Source organism: Opisthocomus hoazin, chromosome 10 (genome assembly GCF_030867145.1).
Source record: "Opisthocomus hoazin isolate bOpiHoa1 chromosome 10, bOpiHoa1.hap1, whole genome shotgun sequence".
NCBI lineage: Eukaryota > Metazoa > Chordata > Aves > Opisthocomiformes > Opisthocomidae > Opisthocomus > Opisthocomus hoazin.
This window is the reverse complement of record NC_134423.1, coordinates 18,170,272-18,189,378: the sequence shown is the minus strand read 5'-3', so window position 1 is coordinate 18,189,378 and position 19,107 is coordinate 18,170,272. Positions and strand designations below refer to the sequence as shown.

Here is a 19,107-nt window from a genome sequence, read left to right as displayed (position 1 = left end):
CTTTCTGTCTAGATGAACATGACCATGTGTGTATTTATCAATGCTATAAACAGACTTCTATTTCCAAATCAAATATGCTAATGGCGAATGTTCTCACTACTGCATTTCAGTTCTGTCTTCCCCCTGTTTCACCTCATGTTTCTGATCACATTGTGGCTAAAGGATTTAGAGCACAAGACTGGCCATGCCACATAAGATAAAAGATTCATCTGGCTCAGCATCCTGGCTCTGTGAGCAAAGCAGATGTCTTGAGAAACTTCCAGCTAAGGAAAAGCTTTATAAACTATATAAACTTTAGTTCAGATATTAATTTCTTTAATGGAACTCATTCTGTAACTTTCAAAGGCCTTGCTGTCCTTTTCTGAGCATTTTCCAGTTCTGCTATCGTATTTTCAGGATGAGGAGAAGGGGAGAGGACAGATTTGCACACAGCCTTCAAAATATCACTCTGTGGAGAGAAGTAGAATAAGGATGCTCTTTGTTGTGTGCTCTGTTCTGATAGTTCTTCACACTTGATTTGCTCTCTTTGCTGCTTTATCAATGCACTGACGTTTCCATGGAAATAGATATCTAACTTTAAGATGTCTCTCCTGTGGCAATGGTGAGCTCAGAGTCCCAGTGCAACACACAGGAGACAGTGCATCAGACGTAGAGTGATCTTGACTACTGTGTCCTTGGATTAGGAAACAGAGCTTTTGGGACAGTGTTAGGGAGAACTACCCTTCTGCTAAGTGGGTCAGAAAACTTCTGATTTACCTTCCTGGAGCTGTACATGACTGGTCTAAAGCATCATTCTTTCTTCTTTCTTTAGCAAGTAGATTTGAATGTAAAACCTTGTAAGCAATAGCATTTGGGCCTTAGTCCTCTGTAAACTGTTCCGTGTGTTATACCTTCAGAGTGTTAAGTATACATGTTACACAGTCAAAAAGCAAGTGGCCTACAGTGGTTGATAGATTTTCTTAGAACTTGAAATGCTGTTATACAGTTTTCCAAAGTGAGAGCAACATTTCTATCCTGTCAATTTGTAATATGTTTTATATAACATCATATATAAAATATATAGTATATAATAAATAAATTTTAAAATAAGCATGGTGTTATTGCGAATCCTTCTTTCTTTACCAGAGTTGTCCTTTAATGTAGATATGTTTCAGAGAGCAGGGTATTATTACATTTAGACTTCCACATTCTTAGAAATATTGCAGTGTAGATGCTTCAGGGCAGTATGGATGTTACACTGATCCCTGCAAAGAGCTTTCAATAAGTGAAGGGCTCACATGGGTCTTTCTCCACCTATTCCCTGTGTAAGCATAGTGTTTTTGGAAGGTGGGGCAAATCAAATCACAGTAGCACTTGGCTTGCCGCTCCAGAGTAGCTGTGCGTGTTACACTGCCCTGAATGGATAGAACAATTAGATCAGCTCCTTTCATGCACCAGTCCTCAAAGAAAAAGAGTGAAGAATCTTAATTAGATTTTATCCAAAAGGATTCCATTTCATTTCAGTTGGTACTGGGGAAGGATACATGGAATATGGTTTCAGTTTCAAATACAAAAACAGTTTAGGAGGTACTACGCAATAGCACTGCTCAGGGGTACCGGTTCAGTGAAATGAATGCATTTTGAACGTCTGAAAACAGTTTCTGGCTTTAGCCTCCCTAAGAAAATGCTGTGAAGCCAAATTTACATGCTTTACATGTGTAAAGAATTTTTTAAAGTATAAGAATTTATATAAAATTACAAAAGAAGGTGTGTGTAAGACACATAAATGCCTATATGTGTGTATGTTATCTATATAGTGCATATTGTATATTCCCTGATTATTCTTAGCCTCTTCCAAATTAAATAGTGTTAACTGAGCAGTGTAAAAATACAGAAGTACCATTAAAAGTAATATTTCATCATCTAAAGCAGGTCTATAAAATTGCACTCTGTAGCCTCACACTACTTAGGGCTACTGCCTTTGTTTCCATTCAGCTTCCATTCTACCATTATTTATATATAAAATATGATATTCTGAAACTTAGGGCTTGCATCAGACAGTCTTCATGGAGATTAGTTTCTGAAATCATAGGGTTGGATTTATTGAAGTCTCACCCACATGGACGTTATTTATTTATTGTGCAGAACATAATAAAATAAAAACAAAGCAATATAAAACTAGACAATTGTCCTATAAACTGGTAAAATCAATGAAGAGAGAGGTTGAAAGCCCTGTGTTCCTCAGACCAGCCTTTACAGATTTGTCTCAGGGTAATACAGACGTAGATTTTAATCCTACTCCACACTGTGCCTGAGATTGCTTTCTCCACCCTTAGCCAGTTTTCCAAAGTACAAAATATGTTTGCTTGTCAACAGTTTAGCTTTTTATTCTCTTAAATGCAGAAAGATCCCTCTGTGTTTTATCTTCTTCTTTAAGAGAATATCAAAATTCCAGCAAATGCTTTTGGTGCCTCTGTGCCACACGATCCATTGTTCGCGTATGAACTCAGGTGACTAGGAAATTGATAGTAAAAGGAAGTTGAGCAAAGCATTGTTTAGTGCAAGTAAAGAATTTATTTTTCTACCTATCATATGAAAAATTCCTCCTACTCACTTCCTATTTCTGACTTTGATGTATTCTATGGCAAAAGAGAAATAGTTAAATTCACCTTTAATGCAATGGATCTTGCATTAAAAAGAGCGCCATAGAATCCACAGTATTTCCTGCATTTGTAAATCTTAAGTGAATAATATGGCTTCTCTTTAAAGATGCTTTACTTACAAGGTGTTTGCCATTATATAGTTTTCCAATGAATTACAATGCTCTCAATAAAATGAAATATCCTGTAACAAAACGTATTACAAAATACATGAAAAAATACCCGTCAGGTTGTCTCTCACTTGGATTCCTAAAATGACCAAAATTGAACAGCACATCTAAATTACTGTAGCTCTACAAAATAATTGGAACTTCTTTTCTCTTAAACTGACTGAAATTTTATCCGAAACAGCTTAGTACACTTGATACAAAGTGAGGAACTAATTGTATTTTGTATTAGACCTACGATTTTCTGGAATTTTCAGTTCCAACAGATGTGATATCACTGCTGAAGCCAGTGTCATTCCTGGCGTTGGCTGCTGTTTGGATTTTACCCGATTTCATGTGTTCCAAATAAGTTTTCGCACGTCTTTAAGTAGTGTTAACATACTGTTGTAGGAATTTACTTAGAAATGTCTATTAGCAGTAAAGACAGCATTCCCTGTGACAATGAATGAATAAAAAGGCACACAATTTAAGAACACGTCATAAAATCTAATGCCTAATGATCAGATTGATGATCCACTGAGTAAATTCACTGGACATAGCTTCTGTATAAGTCAGGGGCATTGGCTGAGATAAAAACCAAAGAGATTTTAATTAAAGAAACATTTGCAATCTAGGATCCTTAGCAATACATTCCTAATATAAATCTAATTATATATCTATAATTGCAATAGCTTACTGTGTAAACTTGTAGAAGTTTACATAGGATAATAGACAGGAAATGAGTCATAGTGAACTTCAGTATAATGATCAAAAATTTTGTATTCTGCCAGTCCTGAGCTGTGTCATTTTGCAGAAATTTGATGAGAACCTATCATTTTTAAAAGCAGAATCAGGCAAACAGCTATATTCATTAGTACCCAAGCAATCACATTTACTCCTCATACCTGTTTCATGCAGTCCAATTTTCTACAATATTTCATGAAGTTTGCCACTTCCATGTTGTTGCTTGACATCTTTGTCTGGTAAAGGACGTATGGTATGCTACAATTTTAGAGTCATCTGAAAGACAAGTAGCCAAGTCAATTAAAGTGAGCATATAAAAACCTGTATGGTCATGTCTTGATGTTGAGACATCAGCTGGTATTATTGTTTGTTTGATCTGCCAGCAGATGCCATTTAGGAATATCACTACTCTGCCTTTGGCCAGTGAGTTATTGATCTTTTAATTCTAGGATCTACTACAGTATCTTCTTATGGCCTTTCACAGTTCTGTGCACGTGGACAGCATTACCATCCCAAGTGACACTAAGGAGGGTGAAGATATTTTAAGTAGTCTCTTCTAAGTGAAAAGGCTAGTGAAAAAGAAAGTCATTCTGCTAATTGGCAGACTTTTATTCATATGAACACTTCCTGAAAGCTCTTGTGGTTAGTGTAAGAGCAATCAGTGATTTTAGCTTGTTCAGAGAATTATGTATCCACCGAAAATGAAAGACAGGCAACTTCAGAAAATCATTCTTTTTATAAGTCATGAACCATGAACAGTATCTGTTCACTAGTGATTTTATCATCTTAAATATTGAGAATTTATGTTCCTCTTGAACTTTTCAGATGTATTTTTTTTTAAATCTCATTATTGGTATTGTCCTCAATAATGATAAGCAGTATTCAGTGCCTCATATATCTTGTCACTGTATTTGTCGCAGTGTGACACTAATTGAGTATATCGGATATTTAGTTCATGTTTTTATACTGGCAGTTCTTTCTAATGGATATAACTTCAAGTGAAAAAAGGAAGTTACTATTATCAGGATAAGCTTTTTCCACTTCCAGTTAACCATGTCTATACTCCAGAAATTTTATGTGTGAATTGTTTTAAGCAGATACTTTGCTCATGTACAAACCATTCTAATCTTGACATTTTAAAGGCCTTTCCACAACTTCTGCATAGACTGTAAATACACTGTTCCATGTAAGTGCATATGGTATTTTTTCCTAAAGTGAAAGGACACATACCATTGAGAACTGATTGGATATGGGACCAAATCACAAGACTTAGACAGGAGCTATTATCATTACAGTTACAAAATTAGAGCAGATAATTTTTTTTGAGACCATAGAGAAGGAAAAACTTAACTGGTATTTTCATTTAATAAGAGGGCATTCTTACTGACTGTTCACAACAGACTAATGGTGAACCCATGTCACCAAAGCAGACTTCAGCAAAGCAGTACAGAAATTAAACTTGAGTGCCTCTAAAAGGGTGTTTCATTTCATTAAGAAAATATTAAAGTATAGTTGTATGAAGCTGTCCTCTTGCTCACTTTTTCTGCACTCTTATGCAGTTTACTGTGCCTCTCACTTATGCTAATATAAGCATTTTGAAGCCAAACAAATTGTATCACTAAATTTTTTTTTATATGAAAATAGCTCTGTTTCAAGTTAATTTTTATTCCAAGACGGAACTTTCATCTGTCAGCTTTGCAAGTTTGCAACTAATCAATGTAATCAAACTCCCAACATTGTTTTACCTCATTATAGTGCTTCTGTGAAGGCATCTGTTGCCAAAAACCACACAAAACAATTAATAATGCCAGCAATAACAACAATTAATGTAAGAAAACAACTTGAATGATTCTGAGCATTTCTAACCCATTAGTCAGATTTTGGGACAAAGAATGGAAATTACAACTGGGCATGGTCAGAGTATGCACTTTCATTTCAGAGCATAAAATTACATCTGTTAATGTGAAACTATTTAAAAAGCACCTTCTCTGAGGATTTTGAAAACTTCATCTTGATTTTTAAAAGATTTCTGTGCCAGAGAATTTTCATAGAAAGCACCTTCTTGTCCGACTATTACTTTGTAAGTCAGGTGCTTTTTGCTATCTGTATTAAAGAACAGAATTTCACATTCTGTGATTCACATTCTCAGTCATGAAAAGCTGTCTTGGCTATATGCCATTCAGGTTTTTTCTGTGAAATACAGTTCTTGTATAAGATGCTGGACTAAACGTGAACTGTCTTTGTCTTCTACAACTGCCTTTCAGTTGGTTTGCCTTAAACATGCACTAGCTTCTGGGAAAAAAAAAAAAGGTATATGAGAAATAAATCTTTGATACAGAAACAGGTTATTTTAATACAAGTATAATGGACAACTGGCAAAGCCCTTGTTCCAACATTCATTTCTGTTTTGAAAAGCATTCTTTTTTGCATCTGTAGTTGTAAATTGCCAATGATACTAATCACACCATCCATTGTAATAACGGGTCTGAGCCTCACCTTTACTTCAGTTGCTTCAGACACTGAAGCCGTAGCATTTGTAGATCGGCAGAGTATGTAACAGTGTGATTAATGGTACTTTTCTAAACTATTCCACAGTGACAGTGAAAACAATTTCAATTAAGTGTTGTTGAAATTCCCTTTCTGCCATTCTAAATGCTGTTAATAAAGAAAAGTTAATCAAGGTTAAGATAACAATTGATTCACTATGATACTAATATAGTGTCATATCTAGTCAAAGAGATATGAGGTCCATTGAAGTGATCATATTTGGACTATAAATGAGAAGCAGAGGGATATATGTTTAAACTTGCAAGATAATAGGTATGTTTATTTTTTCTTTGCAACCAAGTAATAATCTGTATGTGGAAATTCCATAATATTTTCTCCAATTTCTCTAACATAAAATATATTCAATCTTCTTTTAACAGGGTAAGAAACAAGAAGTTCCTAAGGAAGAACAGGGACCAACAACAAAGAATTTGGATTTCTGGGCGCAACTTATTACTCTGATGGTCACCATCATAGATGAGGATAAAACAGCATATACACCTGTGTTGAACCAGTAAGTAATTACTTTCCCCATAAAAATTAAGAGTTGTGGAGTTATTAAAATAAAGACAGGAAATACACCTGAATTCACAGTTGCATTTTAACTATAATCTAACTAGACATTTTTAAAAATACAGAATATAACATTGACATAGTTTTATAAAACTATAGACTGACCATGGAAAGAGAACCTTTTGTTTTAGGAAAACTAAAGATGTGGGGTATATGAACCATCCCAAAAAGTTAAGCAGCAAAATATTATGCAAGAGAACTACATGGATAGACACAGTGAAAGTTCAATGAAAATGTGTAATAGTATTAATGTTATGATAGTACAGTGGCACACAGGGTGTTCAAATCATGCTGAGACTTTTTTAGGCACTATAATAGAGTTTTAGGGATGTGTTTGTAAAAGAATAATGTACTTCACAAAAAGACCTTCTCCAAATTTATGATTGGCTAGAAAGAAAGCCTGGCTAGGCTGACTTGAAAATTTATAAATTGGAGAGCAATATCCTGGACCTACCAGAGATGGAAGCTGACTTCTCAGAATTGAAGATGTAACAGATGAGGAAGGTACAATCAATAACCAGTACAAGTTGAGTAACATATGGTTGATAGACTAGTAGAGAAGAGAGAGCCAATTGATAAATACAGAAGGAAGAGATAGAGTGCTGGGTCTTGAAAATGAAATATACAGAAAGAGTGCCAAGGAATGTATATCACCGTTTAAGACTGGAGAAATGAATGCTGCACTAATTGAAATGTGATACAATGAGGGCCTAGGGATAAGTTTTAGCTCTTTTAGCACTCTGGAGCTATTTTACAGAGAGATTCTAGAAAATCTGGGCATAGTCTAGCTGTGATGACTTATACAAAAGTTAAAATTGAAACTTATGTCTGTATTGTGGCTAAACAATTAATACAGGTGTCTGCAGTGGCATTTGATGGAACAGTCTGATTTCAGCCAAAATAGGGTAGATACTGAAAGGCATTCTGTACTTGCAGATGTGGTTGTCTGTTAATGAGAGGTACTACACTTTTTATGGACCCATAGTATAACTACCAAAGAAACCTCCTGGTGATAACCAGAAGATATTTCATTGTCTTCTGATTCCTTCCTTTCCTTTAAATAAATGGTTTGTTTCAGTCCTGGATAATAAACATGTCTTTGTTCAATCATCTCCTGCACTGACCTTATTAAGGAACAAGTTCTTATGCTACAGAGGAAAGAAAACTCTTTTCCTGTTTACTCTGTTTATACCACAGTGTGAAATTCCTCTATTAATGAAAGCTCAATTTTTTGTCTGACTGTCTGTATAAAAAACATACTTGTTAAGAAACATCTAACTGGGACAAAAACATACATGTGTTTCATTTCAGTCTTTTCACTGTGATTAAACAAGATAAATTGGCGATATATTATCCTCAAAATTGTTCTAGCTATATTCTTACACAGACATGAAAGAGAAAGGAAAAAAACAGAGTTCCGCTGGGGGGATTAGTAGATTCCCTAGAGTACAGCTGAGTGATTGTGTAAGGTGTGAAAAGAGCATCCAGAGCGGATGAAGTTGGGACAGGTTAAGGGAGAGAGTTTGTGTGTGTGACTTCCCTCCCATTTTTATAGTTGTTTTGGAAGTGGAAGGGTGAACACAGGGCATAAAGTGTTTCTGAGAAGTAGGAGACATCAGGAGCAAGAGATGAAGAGGCTGTGGGTGGAAAAACTTGAAAAACTGTTCAGAGCTGCTTTGGATACTCTTTGTTAGAAGAAAAGCTTCTCCTAACAGAAAAGCGGCATGTAAAAACTGTTGAGAAAAATGACAGACAGCCTCTTCCCCCTTGCTTACCCCAGAAAAGCAAATGGATGAAAGGAAAATGCAAGTTGAATGCATAAGAATATTGTAAAACTGTGAGTCCTTATCAGAAATATGTGGCCATGCAGTGTCTCAGTGGAATATTCAGGCCTACTTCCATTTGAATCCTGTTGTAGAAATGAGGTTACTGAATATCCCTAGGAAAGCTTCAAGCATTCTGATAGGAGTTTTCACAATGAAGTAATATTACTCAGAAGTTTTTTCCTCAACCAGTTTGGGAAACACTGTTTTTATATCTACCTTCAAGTCAAAAGAGAGATGTTAAGATAGAGCGGTCTGAACTGTATCAGATGATTAATCCAGATGAAGCATGACATGATTGCCCCAGCAAGCATTGCAGCAAGTGAAAGACTATACCAGACCATTCAGTGGGAGTTGTGTGGGCAACCTACAGATCTTATAGGACATAAGAAGCTTCACAAGTTTGACGGTAAAACATTAAGCCTATTATTTAAGTTGTAAAATTCTCATTCTACTAGTTAAAACAGTGTAAAATGGGATTTGAGCCTGATTCACAACCAAATCTAGGACTTCCTGGCACTTGTCAAATATGCATTGTACACGCTGCAAGACAGCAGAAATTCCTGTCAAAATAAAAAATCTGTTCAATTAAAATGAACAAGAAATCAAGAACAAAATCTTCAACTGAAATATGCTTGTGCATTTGGAAATCAAGATCTAAACTCTGTGCCTCTCCACATCTTTAGTGCAGCTTTCCATTTAATTGTATAGCACATAGACTCAGAACAGGCATGAGTGTTGTTGTAGTACAAGTTTAAGAAATAAGACTCTGGTGGGACTTTTAAATTTGTTATTTACAGATTCTTACATCATTGCAATGTAAGGATCTGTTTTCTTTTCTCTGTGACACTGTGTGTTTCATACTCTTGTTTAGTACTTCAGTACTTCTTTAATACTTTTTAGTACTGTTTTAGTGACTCCTGGAGAGAATATTGAAATATTGGCTTCCCTAGCCCTTGAAATTTTTATTCTCTGGTAGCTAAAAATCACACTTTGGAAGGAAAATAAAAATTGTATTTACTCTTCAAGAACAAATGCTGTTAATGTTGTCTGAGATTGCAAAGATTGGATACCCACAAAATTGTGTGATTCCCTAAAGAACCAAGAAGTGATACCATTTATTATTTGGGTAAAGAAGGCATAAATAGTGTTTCAGAAGAGCTGATCCAAAATACTTAGAGAGAGTAAAAATAGTGAAATAGTATTGCAAAATCTGTTAGGAAGTTGTATTTGCAGTTAGAGATAAGACTTGGAGCAATGTCAGCACTATGGTCTTGGAGAAGACATAGTGAATAACCAACTCGAAAAGAATGTTAGGGTAAAAGCCAGAGCCTACAAGAGATGGAAAAAAAAGTGGTACGATTAGCAAAGTTAAACTTTCGAAGTCAGAAAGCATTAGCTTAAAATTCAAAAAGTCAAGATACATTAAACATTACAAAGGGAAATAAAAGAGAGCAAAGAAAAACTGGATACAGTGGGACTGAGTTCTCATTGCAGTGAACATGATATTTATTTGAAAAATGATCCGGGTATTCTGAAATTGAAGGAAGATAACACAGGACAAGGAACCTAACTGCAGAATGTTGATGCCAGCACAGAATGGCAAATGATACTGAGTGTTTGGAAATGGAAATGATCAGAGCTGCTGTTAAAGCAAGCCTCCAAGAGGCTTCACACACTCCCTCCTCTTTCCATTGCATAGAAACAACTGGCACATGAAATCTGCAGGAGCAGTTTTTCTCATGCTTCAGTAGCTAGAATGAATAAATCCATGAAGTCAAGGATAGTAACTTATGTTGAAGAAACAGCATAACTGTAACCTATGAGTCAGTGAACTATAAAATATATGTCACTGGGGGGAAAAAAAAAAGCATGGAAGGAAGTGAAAAAATCAGGAAATCAGGTGAACTACATCATGAATTAGACTATGTCAGGCTAACTCTAGAATGTTTCTTTGATAATGTAAAGTGTATCTGATGTGTTATTTGTCTTGATTCAGTGATATTCCCCATTATTAATTAGACTTCATTCTGTGGAAGCATATGAATATCACTTATTTTATTAAACTTGTGAACATTATCCTGTTTAACAAAGCGATATTCTGTTCTTTCACAAGACCCGCTGTCATTTTCTCATGTAGCAATGTGTCATACACCTGAAGATAAGATTAGTTATATAGACTGTATAAGGTATATGTTTTTTCTGTTATGTTTTCTTCAGGGAAAATTAACACTGCATTGGTTAAAAATAAAAACTTGGATAGGTGGAAGACAGAGCGCAAAAAGTGGGAATAAATAAACTCTTTGCTCATAGTTTAAATAGAATACAAATTTTCCAAAATCAGGTAGAACTTTTGTCTTAGGAACTAGCAAAGCAGTGACCATGCCCAACACTCCACAAATAATGCAATCTGACCTGTTGCTGCATGCACAGCACAACAATGAGGATATTGACACACTGAGACCAGACTGTCTGTAGCATCTGAGTGAGACTGAACCCACCAAGTATGGAGTATGAGCATCTCTCATCTCACATCTGAGAATGTGCATCTGAGGTTCACAGGCTTCGAAACTCTTACAATGTAGCAGACTGCCAATTTGACAGCACAAATTAAGAAAAAGCATTTTTAATTGTCATGGTAGGTATTTCTTAGTTTAGGATTGGATGAGAGACATGCAGTACTATCTATGATAAAGGCTTGTGGGGTTTGTTTATGTTTTGCTTCATACATTGATTCTTCTCATTTTTTTTCAAGCTGAGTTCAATTTCATTCCATTGATCTGTAGTTTTATACATAGTACTTTGTTAGCACAAGCCAATGTAGACGGCTTTCATTGAATTTTTGCTTAATTAAAATCAATAGAGAGAAGATATTCATAAGTGGCTACCTTTTATGTTTTATATGCTCTTTAGTTTTTTTTGAAATACATGGAAATGATCATGTACAGGCAACCTAATAGTTAATTTTTTTCCCATGAAAACCTAGCATATTCTGTTTATTAAGAAGTTCCACCAAATAGTATTGTATGGTTGACACATGAGTTGAGGATTAGACACTGTCATACAAGTGAGGAAGGTGAATTTAATAGCCGTGTTTGGATAAACTGTGATTTTATAGTATTGCTCTAAGAATGACAGAGAAATCGGGAAAATTATGGACTGTGAGACAGAAATAATTGTAGCAAGAGGGAAGAAAATGACTAATGGAGCACTCTCCTGGTCATCCTCTTGCTTCACTGAGAAATGTGAAAATGCGTGGCGTTTACAAAGGTTAGAAAATGTAATATATAGAGGTTTGCATGGGAAAATTCTCTGATATTTTGCTGCTAAGGGACCAAATTCTGAAATAGTTTGCAAAAGAGAAGTATTTTTACCTAAAAATAGGGTGATAAAATACAGATAATACAAAATTCCTTACTTAGGTGCTTTAGAATTTGGCCTTTGATTATCATTTCACTTTAATAAGTCAGCTGCTGCTGTTACCGTTTATCTTTAGCATGTGGAAAAATTTGTGTGCTTCTGTTGTGCATTAAACTTTGTTAGCTTCTCACATATAAGAACACTGCAACAATGACTATGATAATTGCATAATGCCCATAACTATGGTGGCTGCATAAGACCTGTCAGTCTCTGATTGTTGTAAGTATGGAAACTAGCATGAGTTTTAGAAAGGAAGCTCAGAGACAAATTGGAATTGAGTATAGATGTAGCCCATAAACACTGAAGTATACAGATAATGAAACACATATTTTACTAAAAGCTTAGACATAGGGAACAGAGAAAAGATTGATTCCACAGCAACAGAAAACGCAAATCCTTGTGTGGATTCACACACATGAAAGAAGCCCAAATTTTTCGTTAGGTATAGATCTTAGATCACAGGCTGAACAATGCACAAAAGGACAGCATGTGTAGACTGATTTTGAACATTTGAACTGTGATAATTTCCATCATGATGAGGGATTAACCAAATTGTAGAATTATGAGCTGGTGAAGACTATTAGGCAGAGACTCATAATGCTGGAAGAAGGCTATCTCCTTTCTGTGCTGCTTTACAGCTTCCAGACTTATAGCAGCTCTACTTTTGAGAGCAGATCATTGCTACCATCATTCTTTTAGAAAAAATGATGTCAAAAGGAAAAGGCCTTTGTATAAACCAGTCCTTATATGAATGCTTTTAACTACCTTTCTTCCAACTTGATGAAGAAATTCTGGGATGCATACTTCTTTTCTCACAAATGTGTCTTGTATTCCTTCCAATATATATATCTCCTTCCTCTGAGTATGGTAAATGATTCTGTAAAAAACAATTAAGTCCCTAATTCTTTTCTTGGGTTTCTTTCAAAGAGTTTGATCTGAGAGAGGACTTGGGATTTCCTCCAGTAATTGCATTTCTGGTTTACAGTTAAGATAGAGGAAGATTAGGATTAGGAAAATGAAGATTAGGAAAAAGAGAAGTAACTTTGCTTTGTTTGCTGAGACCTTTATCTGAAATCCAGGAACATGAAATGTTGTTTTCATTAGAGTAAAAAATATGTGATAGGAATCAGTGTTTATTTGCAGAAAGATCTACCTAGATTCTTCGTTCCATCAACTTGCTCAGAATGACCACGTGAGCCGTCATACTGAAATATGGCACCCAGTAAGCCCCTTGTCTTTCATTTCCATCACTGTCCGTTTTAAAATTGTTGCATATTTTGTCAGAGAACCAGAGAACTTCCATACTAATCAAACTAACTGGGTCTGTGAAAAATTTGACTATGTTTTTTAAATATGGTGAATTTAAAAGACTCTTCTTGGGGACTCGTTTCTTCTTTGTATTTTAGTGCTTTGATTATTTTTTGCTTTCATTTGTTTGTGTCTTTTTATAGAGAAGTCAGAATTAGCCTTCAGTTGTGGCCCCAAATGCAGATAAGTCAGTGGTGACAGCTATGAACTGATAGATGACCTTCTTGAACAGTGTCTGAGTATTCTATGTGAAGGTCACTTTTAGGGAAAATAAATGGAAATATATAGCAGCTTCTGTCATTATTCTTATCCAGAAAGATGTATTATCATTGAAAAAACATTACGGCTGCTTCTAACATTTGGAACTGTCGCGTTAAAAGAGGGTAAGGGGAGTCTGATAAGCGGCAAAAGGAGAGCCCTCCCATTGAGTCACGAGGTTCAGAGAAGACCCCCTTGCTTTCTAAACTCTCTCTCAGAGGAGAGTCTAGGTGCGGCTGGATCAACTCCTAGTCCCAGACTTGGTCAATGGTTTATGTCTAAAGGGTTAAGCGTGTAGCCACTTCTCAGATTCAGCTTGCCTGTCAGAGCCCTTCCAAGGACTTTCACTGAAACAGTTTTGCAAAGTTAAAGCAATAGGTAATTTATTCAAGTGACAGGTATCACAGATTCGGACTTGCCGTTGATAAATGCACAGTCTACAAAAGTTGAGCTCAAAGTAATAGTTTAGTGCTTTAGTTAACAATGTGTTCCTGGGGATACGTCTGACAAAGTCAGAGGCGCGACTCTTACCAAAAGGCATCCCTTCTGGGGGGCGGGGCGGGGGGAAGAGAGGTTCAGGCCCGTCGACCCGTCCGTCAGGTGAAGTTCTCGCTTGGCTCCTCCAAAGAGAGTTTTCAAGTGCCAATTTTTAGATGGTTGAAAATCTTTTTGTGGGGTGGGACTAAGTCAATTATTGTGTATCGATTGACTCTTGGCATGGAAAGTCATGTCATCAGAAGCGGGACTCAGCAGTTTGGCACGTCTTCGGAGCGGGCATCTTGGTATGTACTTCCGGGGGCCATCTCTGCTTTATCCAAAGCAATCTCTGAAGCAATCTCTGGCTGCCCTGCTCGCCCCACAGATCACTTGGTTTACAGTGATGGGCTATCCCCCCTTACTTTTGTCTGATAAGCACCAGTTAATTACTTCCTTTGTTAGCTCTTTGGCTCTTGACACCTCAGTCGAGAGACACCTCAGTCCAAGTTTGTCTTTCGTCTTGCATTTGACAAGTCCAGCAAGGCCATCGATTACAGGAACCAAACTCAAGATGTGCCAGAACTGTTTATAGCACAAATTAAAAGTTGTGCTTACAGTTGTCAAGTACTGTTTTTAGCTTTATAACTTGATGTCAGGAAGGAATGTAATATAACATGGGATTTATAAGAAGCTGTATTCCTTTCTACAATACTATTTTTAGGGTCCTCCAAGCAGTTTTAACAGTGGCCGCAAATGGCAATCCTAGGCTCTTTTCCTTTTTTACCTATAGATGTATAGATGTTAGAATCAGAAAATGAACAGGTGTTGAAAATATGAAATGTGCATAATATACTTAGAAGCAAAATTGTCTGAACAGATCAATACTGAAGAATAACAGGCATGATAAAATCTCAGTCATGTTCTGCTCTGCAGTTTACATTACTGTTTATTGTATATATTCCTAACCTGAGCATTTTTCATAACTCCTCATGCAACGCTACAGGCTTGGGGAAGAAAGCTGCCCAGCGGAAAAGGACCTTGGGGTGTTGGTCGACAGCTGGCTGAACATGAGCCAGCAGTGTGCCCAGGTGGCCAAGAAGGCCAACAGCATCCTGGCTTGTGTCAGGAATAGTGTGGCCAGCAGGAGTAGGGAGGTGATCGTGCTCCTGTACTCAGCACTAGTGAGGCCACACCTTGAGTACTGTGTTCAGTTTTGGGCTCCTCACTGCAAGAAGGACATTGAGGTGAGGAGCATGTCCAGAGAAGGGCAATAAAGCTGGTGAAAGGTCTGGAGAAGTCTTACAAACAGCAGCTGAGGAACTTGTTTAGTCTGGAAATAAGGAGGCTAAGGGGATACCTAATCGCTTTCTGCAACTACCTGAAAGGCAGTTGTAGCGAGGTGAGTGTCAGTCTCTTTTCTCAAGTAACAAGTGATAGGTCAAGAAGAAATGGCCTCAAGTTGTATCAGGGGAGGTTTAGATTGAATATTAGGAAAAGGTCCTTCACCGAAAGGCTTGTGAAGCATTGGAACATGCTACCCAGGGAAGTGGTGGAGTCACCATACCTGGAGGTATTTAAAAGGAATGTAGACTTGGCACTTAGGGACATGGTTTAATGGTGGACCTGGCAGTGTTAGATTAATGGTTGGACTCGATGATCTTAAAGCTATTTTCCAACCTAAACAGTTCTATGACTCTGTGATTCTAATTCAGCATGACCATTTAGTCAGACAATGAAATATGGCTAACAGAATACGAAGTGCATCTCTCTGACAAAATGTAAGCTGGGAAAGAGGGACGAGTAAGCTTTTTGGGAGCCATGTACTTTGGAGATAATTATCAAATGTTAATTTTTTTTTTTTCCCCCCACATTTTCTCTGAATAGTCATGTAATAGTATGTGTATGTGTATTTATATCTATGTACATTAAAGCAAACTAGAACCCTGTTCTACTTGGGAAGAGGGCTCAGAAGGAAGATTCAAAACTAAAGTTCTCTTGCTGACTGACATTCACCTGTCACAGGATCTTCAGCTTGTCACTTCTACTTTGTCTTCCTCCCCATTCTCTGTCTTGTCTTTTTAAAATGTGAGTTTTGAAGGTCAGTGATTTTTGCTTATTATATGTTTTAAAGTTCCTACATAGTAATTTCTTAAACCTACCAGAAGCCTCTAAATGCTACTGTAATGAAAATAATAGATTATATATTATTATTACTTGAGTAATCTTAGAAACACAACCAAATTAAAGAAAACATGACTACTTGTGCATAAAGCTATCTCTGAGGCAAGTTGTGCCAGGAGTGGTGCATACTGTCGCCATACCAGTTACACTTCCCCAGAGAAAAAAAGGTTTGCACTTACATATGGTACATAAGTACATAAAGTCTTCTTCAGTATTCTGCAGTCTCAAGTTGTGCACGTGCCCTTATATTCTTAATCGAATGCACACATGGTATTATAACAGTCGGGTAGATTGTTTAAAATACATAGTAAAAGTTAGGGAGCTTAAAAACAGATATATTAGTATAAATTGTGAAGTAGACATGACACAATTTTTAGCCCTTCCCTTAGATAAGGTACAAACCACTCAGCAAGTAAGGAAGGCTAGAAGCCTACTGTGAAAATTGCCAATGTTGTCCAGTAACTTCTGGCAGATGGTAAGCCAGAAGAAGCATTCTTGATTCTTTCCTAGAAGAGTAAAGACTGGAAAAAAGTCCTGCAGACATTGACCATCTTGTCAGTATATGACACATTGCTTCATAACAATCAAAACAACAGAAATTAACATAATATTTGTTGAAATAATATGGACATTTCCCATATTGTTCCCACAAACAGTCCTGCTTGTGGAGTAGAATGGAACATTCCTTTCAAGCTTGTCGTTTTACAGCTGGTTGGCCTACTTGTGCTGGTAGAACCAATTTGTATTGGCATTTGTACTTACCATAGAGATGCTTGTGGATGTTTGACATTAGATTTCAAGCACAGTCTAAGTCAGCCTGCCCTCACCACACCTGTGCTGGAATCAGTAATGCTGCTTCTCTAAATGAGATCTGCAAAGCCGTTGTGACACAGTGCAGAAGGTGCAGATCATGGTGTCTAATGAGATTTACCATCAACTGGCTTGCATCTTAGGTTCTAACAGTAACGTAGCTGAAAGAGGAAGGTATCTTGCATTATCAGCAGCACAGAGGTCAATGGACTTTTGTTCCATGCCCATCAGTACAAGGTCTGTGATGTGGTAGAAGAAATATCTAAAACATTGTCTGCTTGAATGGTGCCACCTCTGCTACAATTAGTGAAGGTGAACCAGCTTCACTGATAGATGCTGTGGGGTTTAACTGAATGAAGAACCTCACTTTTGACACATTTGGGAGAGGTGTGGAAGGAAGTTCTGTGTCTGATGAGCTACATTTAACAAAGTACATAAATATTTCCTATTTGAAGTTCTACAAGGCTTTAACTTATTTCCTTGAGAACTATTTTAGTATGCCCACACTTGCATAAGAACTCTGTCAAATGGAAATGAAGCGGATAATTGAGACTTTTGTGGATAATTCAACATGTTTTAAAATGGATTTTCAATGGATTTCTCTTGGGTTTCTATTTAAAATACATAAGTGATTGATTTGAATAAGAAATTAAGAGGTCATTTGGATTTCAGGTTTGGGTTTTTTATCTATAGAGATCTCAAAGATTTTTTTTTTTGTTCAAGGGGTGTTTTTAATTGCCTCCTCTCAGGCTTTGATAAAAGGAGCTCTTCTAAACCGTGACATTTGTTACAAAAACAAATTTCATGCAAGGGACGAATGTTAATCAAAACACAGTACTATGAAAAGCTCAGCTACCATTTTAGCAATTTAAGGACCTTAAGAAGAGATCAAATCATGCTACCCTCATGAATAAAGCTGCTAGTGCAATGAGTTGTATTGTGCATAATAACATATGGGGCTGCATTAAGAAGACCACAGCCCACAGGTTGAAGGAAGTGATTGCTTTCTCCCAGTCAGAACCTGTGACACTGCATTTGGATGGTTGTTTCCAGTTTTGATTCCCCTGTACAAGACAGACATTGTCAAACTGGAGGACTACAGTGGCGGACAAACAAGGAGATTAGGGAGATTGAACACGTGATGTGTGAGGAGCTGAGGGAGCAGTTTGTACAGTCTGAGGAAAACACAGCTAAGGGCAGTCTTGATTGCATTCTTCAACTTCCTCATGAGATAAGGAAAAGACAGAGGCAAACCACTTCCAGAAGTGCACAGTAAAAGGCAGGAGAACAGCTTTCAGGTAGGGAAACTCATATTGGCTGTACAGCAGCAAATCCACATTCCACAATGAGAGGGGTCAAACATCAAAACATGTTGCCCAGAAAGGTTGTGTATTTTTAATGTTTTGAGGTAGTCAGAATTCAGCTGTACAGGCCCTGAGAAACATGACATAATTTTGAGATTCTCTCTGCTTTGAGCTAGATGACCTTCAGATGTCCATTCCAGCTTAAATTGTTCAAAAATTCTATACAAATAGCTGCATCAGCTCAAAACAACATCCAATCTGCTGTCCCTGTGGCCAATACTGGATGCCTAGAGAAAGAGCATATCACAGTCATCATTGTTATCCTGGCCAGCTAATGGTTGAAATAGTCGCCACAATATTACAACCTTTCTAGTTAAGGACAAAACAGTGGGCTTTCTGTTGTATGATCATTTTTGTCACAGTAATCTCCTGCTACGAGGTCACTATGTTGGATAAAATGAAACAGGATGTATGGAAATGGCAGTCAGCCCTGCAGGGCTGCACACAAAAATGTATCCATCTAAAAGAAGATTGCAAATATCCGTACCCTAGGCATTGTATGGAAGGATTTCATGTGTCAGTCCAGTTGGTTATGCATTAAGTTTATATTTCTCAGGGACACAGGAGTTGCTATCTCTGAGTCTGAACTTTCAGTACTTAACTGAAGTCAGATGGGATTAATCAAGGATACTGTGTCGAACTACAGTAGTTTAAGCAACATAGTGAAAGATATTTGCAGTTTGTGTGTGCATGTGTTTTCATAAGTTAAAATGCATACACATACGTATACCATTAATCAAACAAATGCATTTTATCAGACTCAGCCTTGCATTATGGCCAGGTTTGCATTATGGACAGAAGACAGTGTCAATATTAA

The 19,107-nt window shown here is 36.9% G+C and overlaps 1 protein-coding gene across 2 annotated transcripts in view; it reads left to right on the top strand.

The window, feature by feature from the left end:
* Positions 1 to 19,107, top strand: part of UNC13C (unc-13 homolog C) — a 184,326-nt gene that overhangs the window by 100,148 nt on the left and 65,071 nt on the right. For both annotated transcript variants that reach the window (XM_009940223.2, XM_075431450.1), the window contains one exon: positions 6,457 to 6,590. In XM_009940223.2, the coding sequence (XP_009938525.2) occupies positions 6,457 to 6,590 (134 nt within the window). The remainder of the gene's footprint in view (positions 1 to 6,456; positions 6,591 to 19,107) is intronic.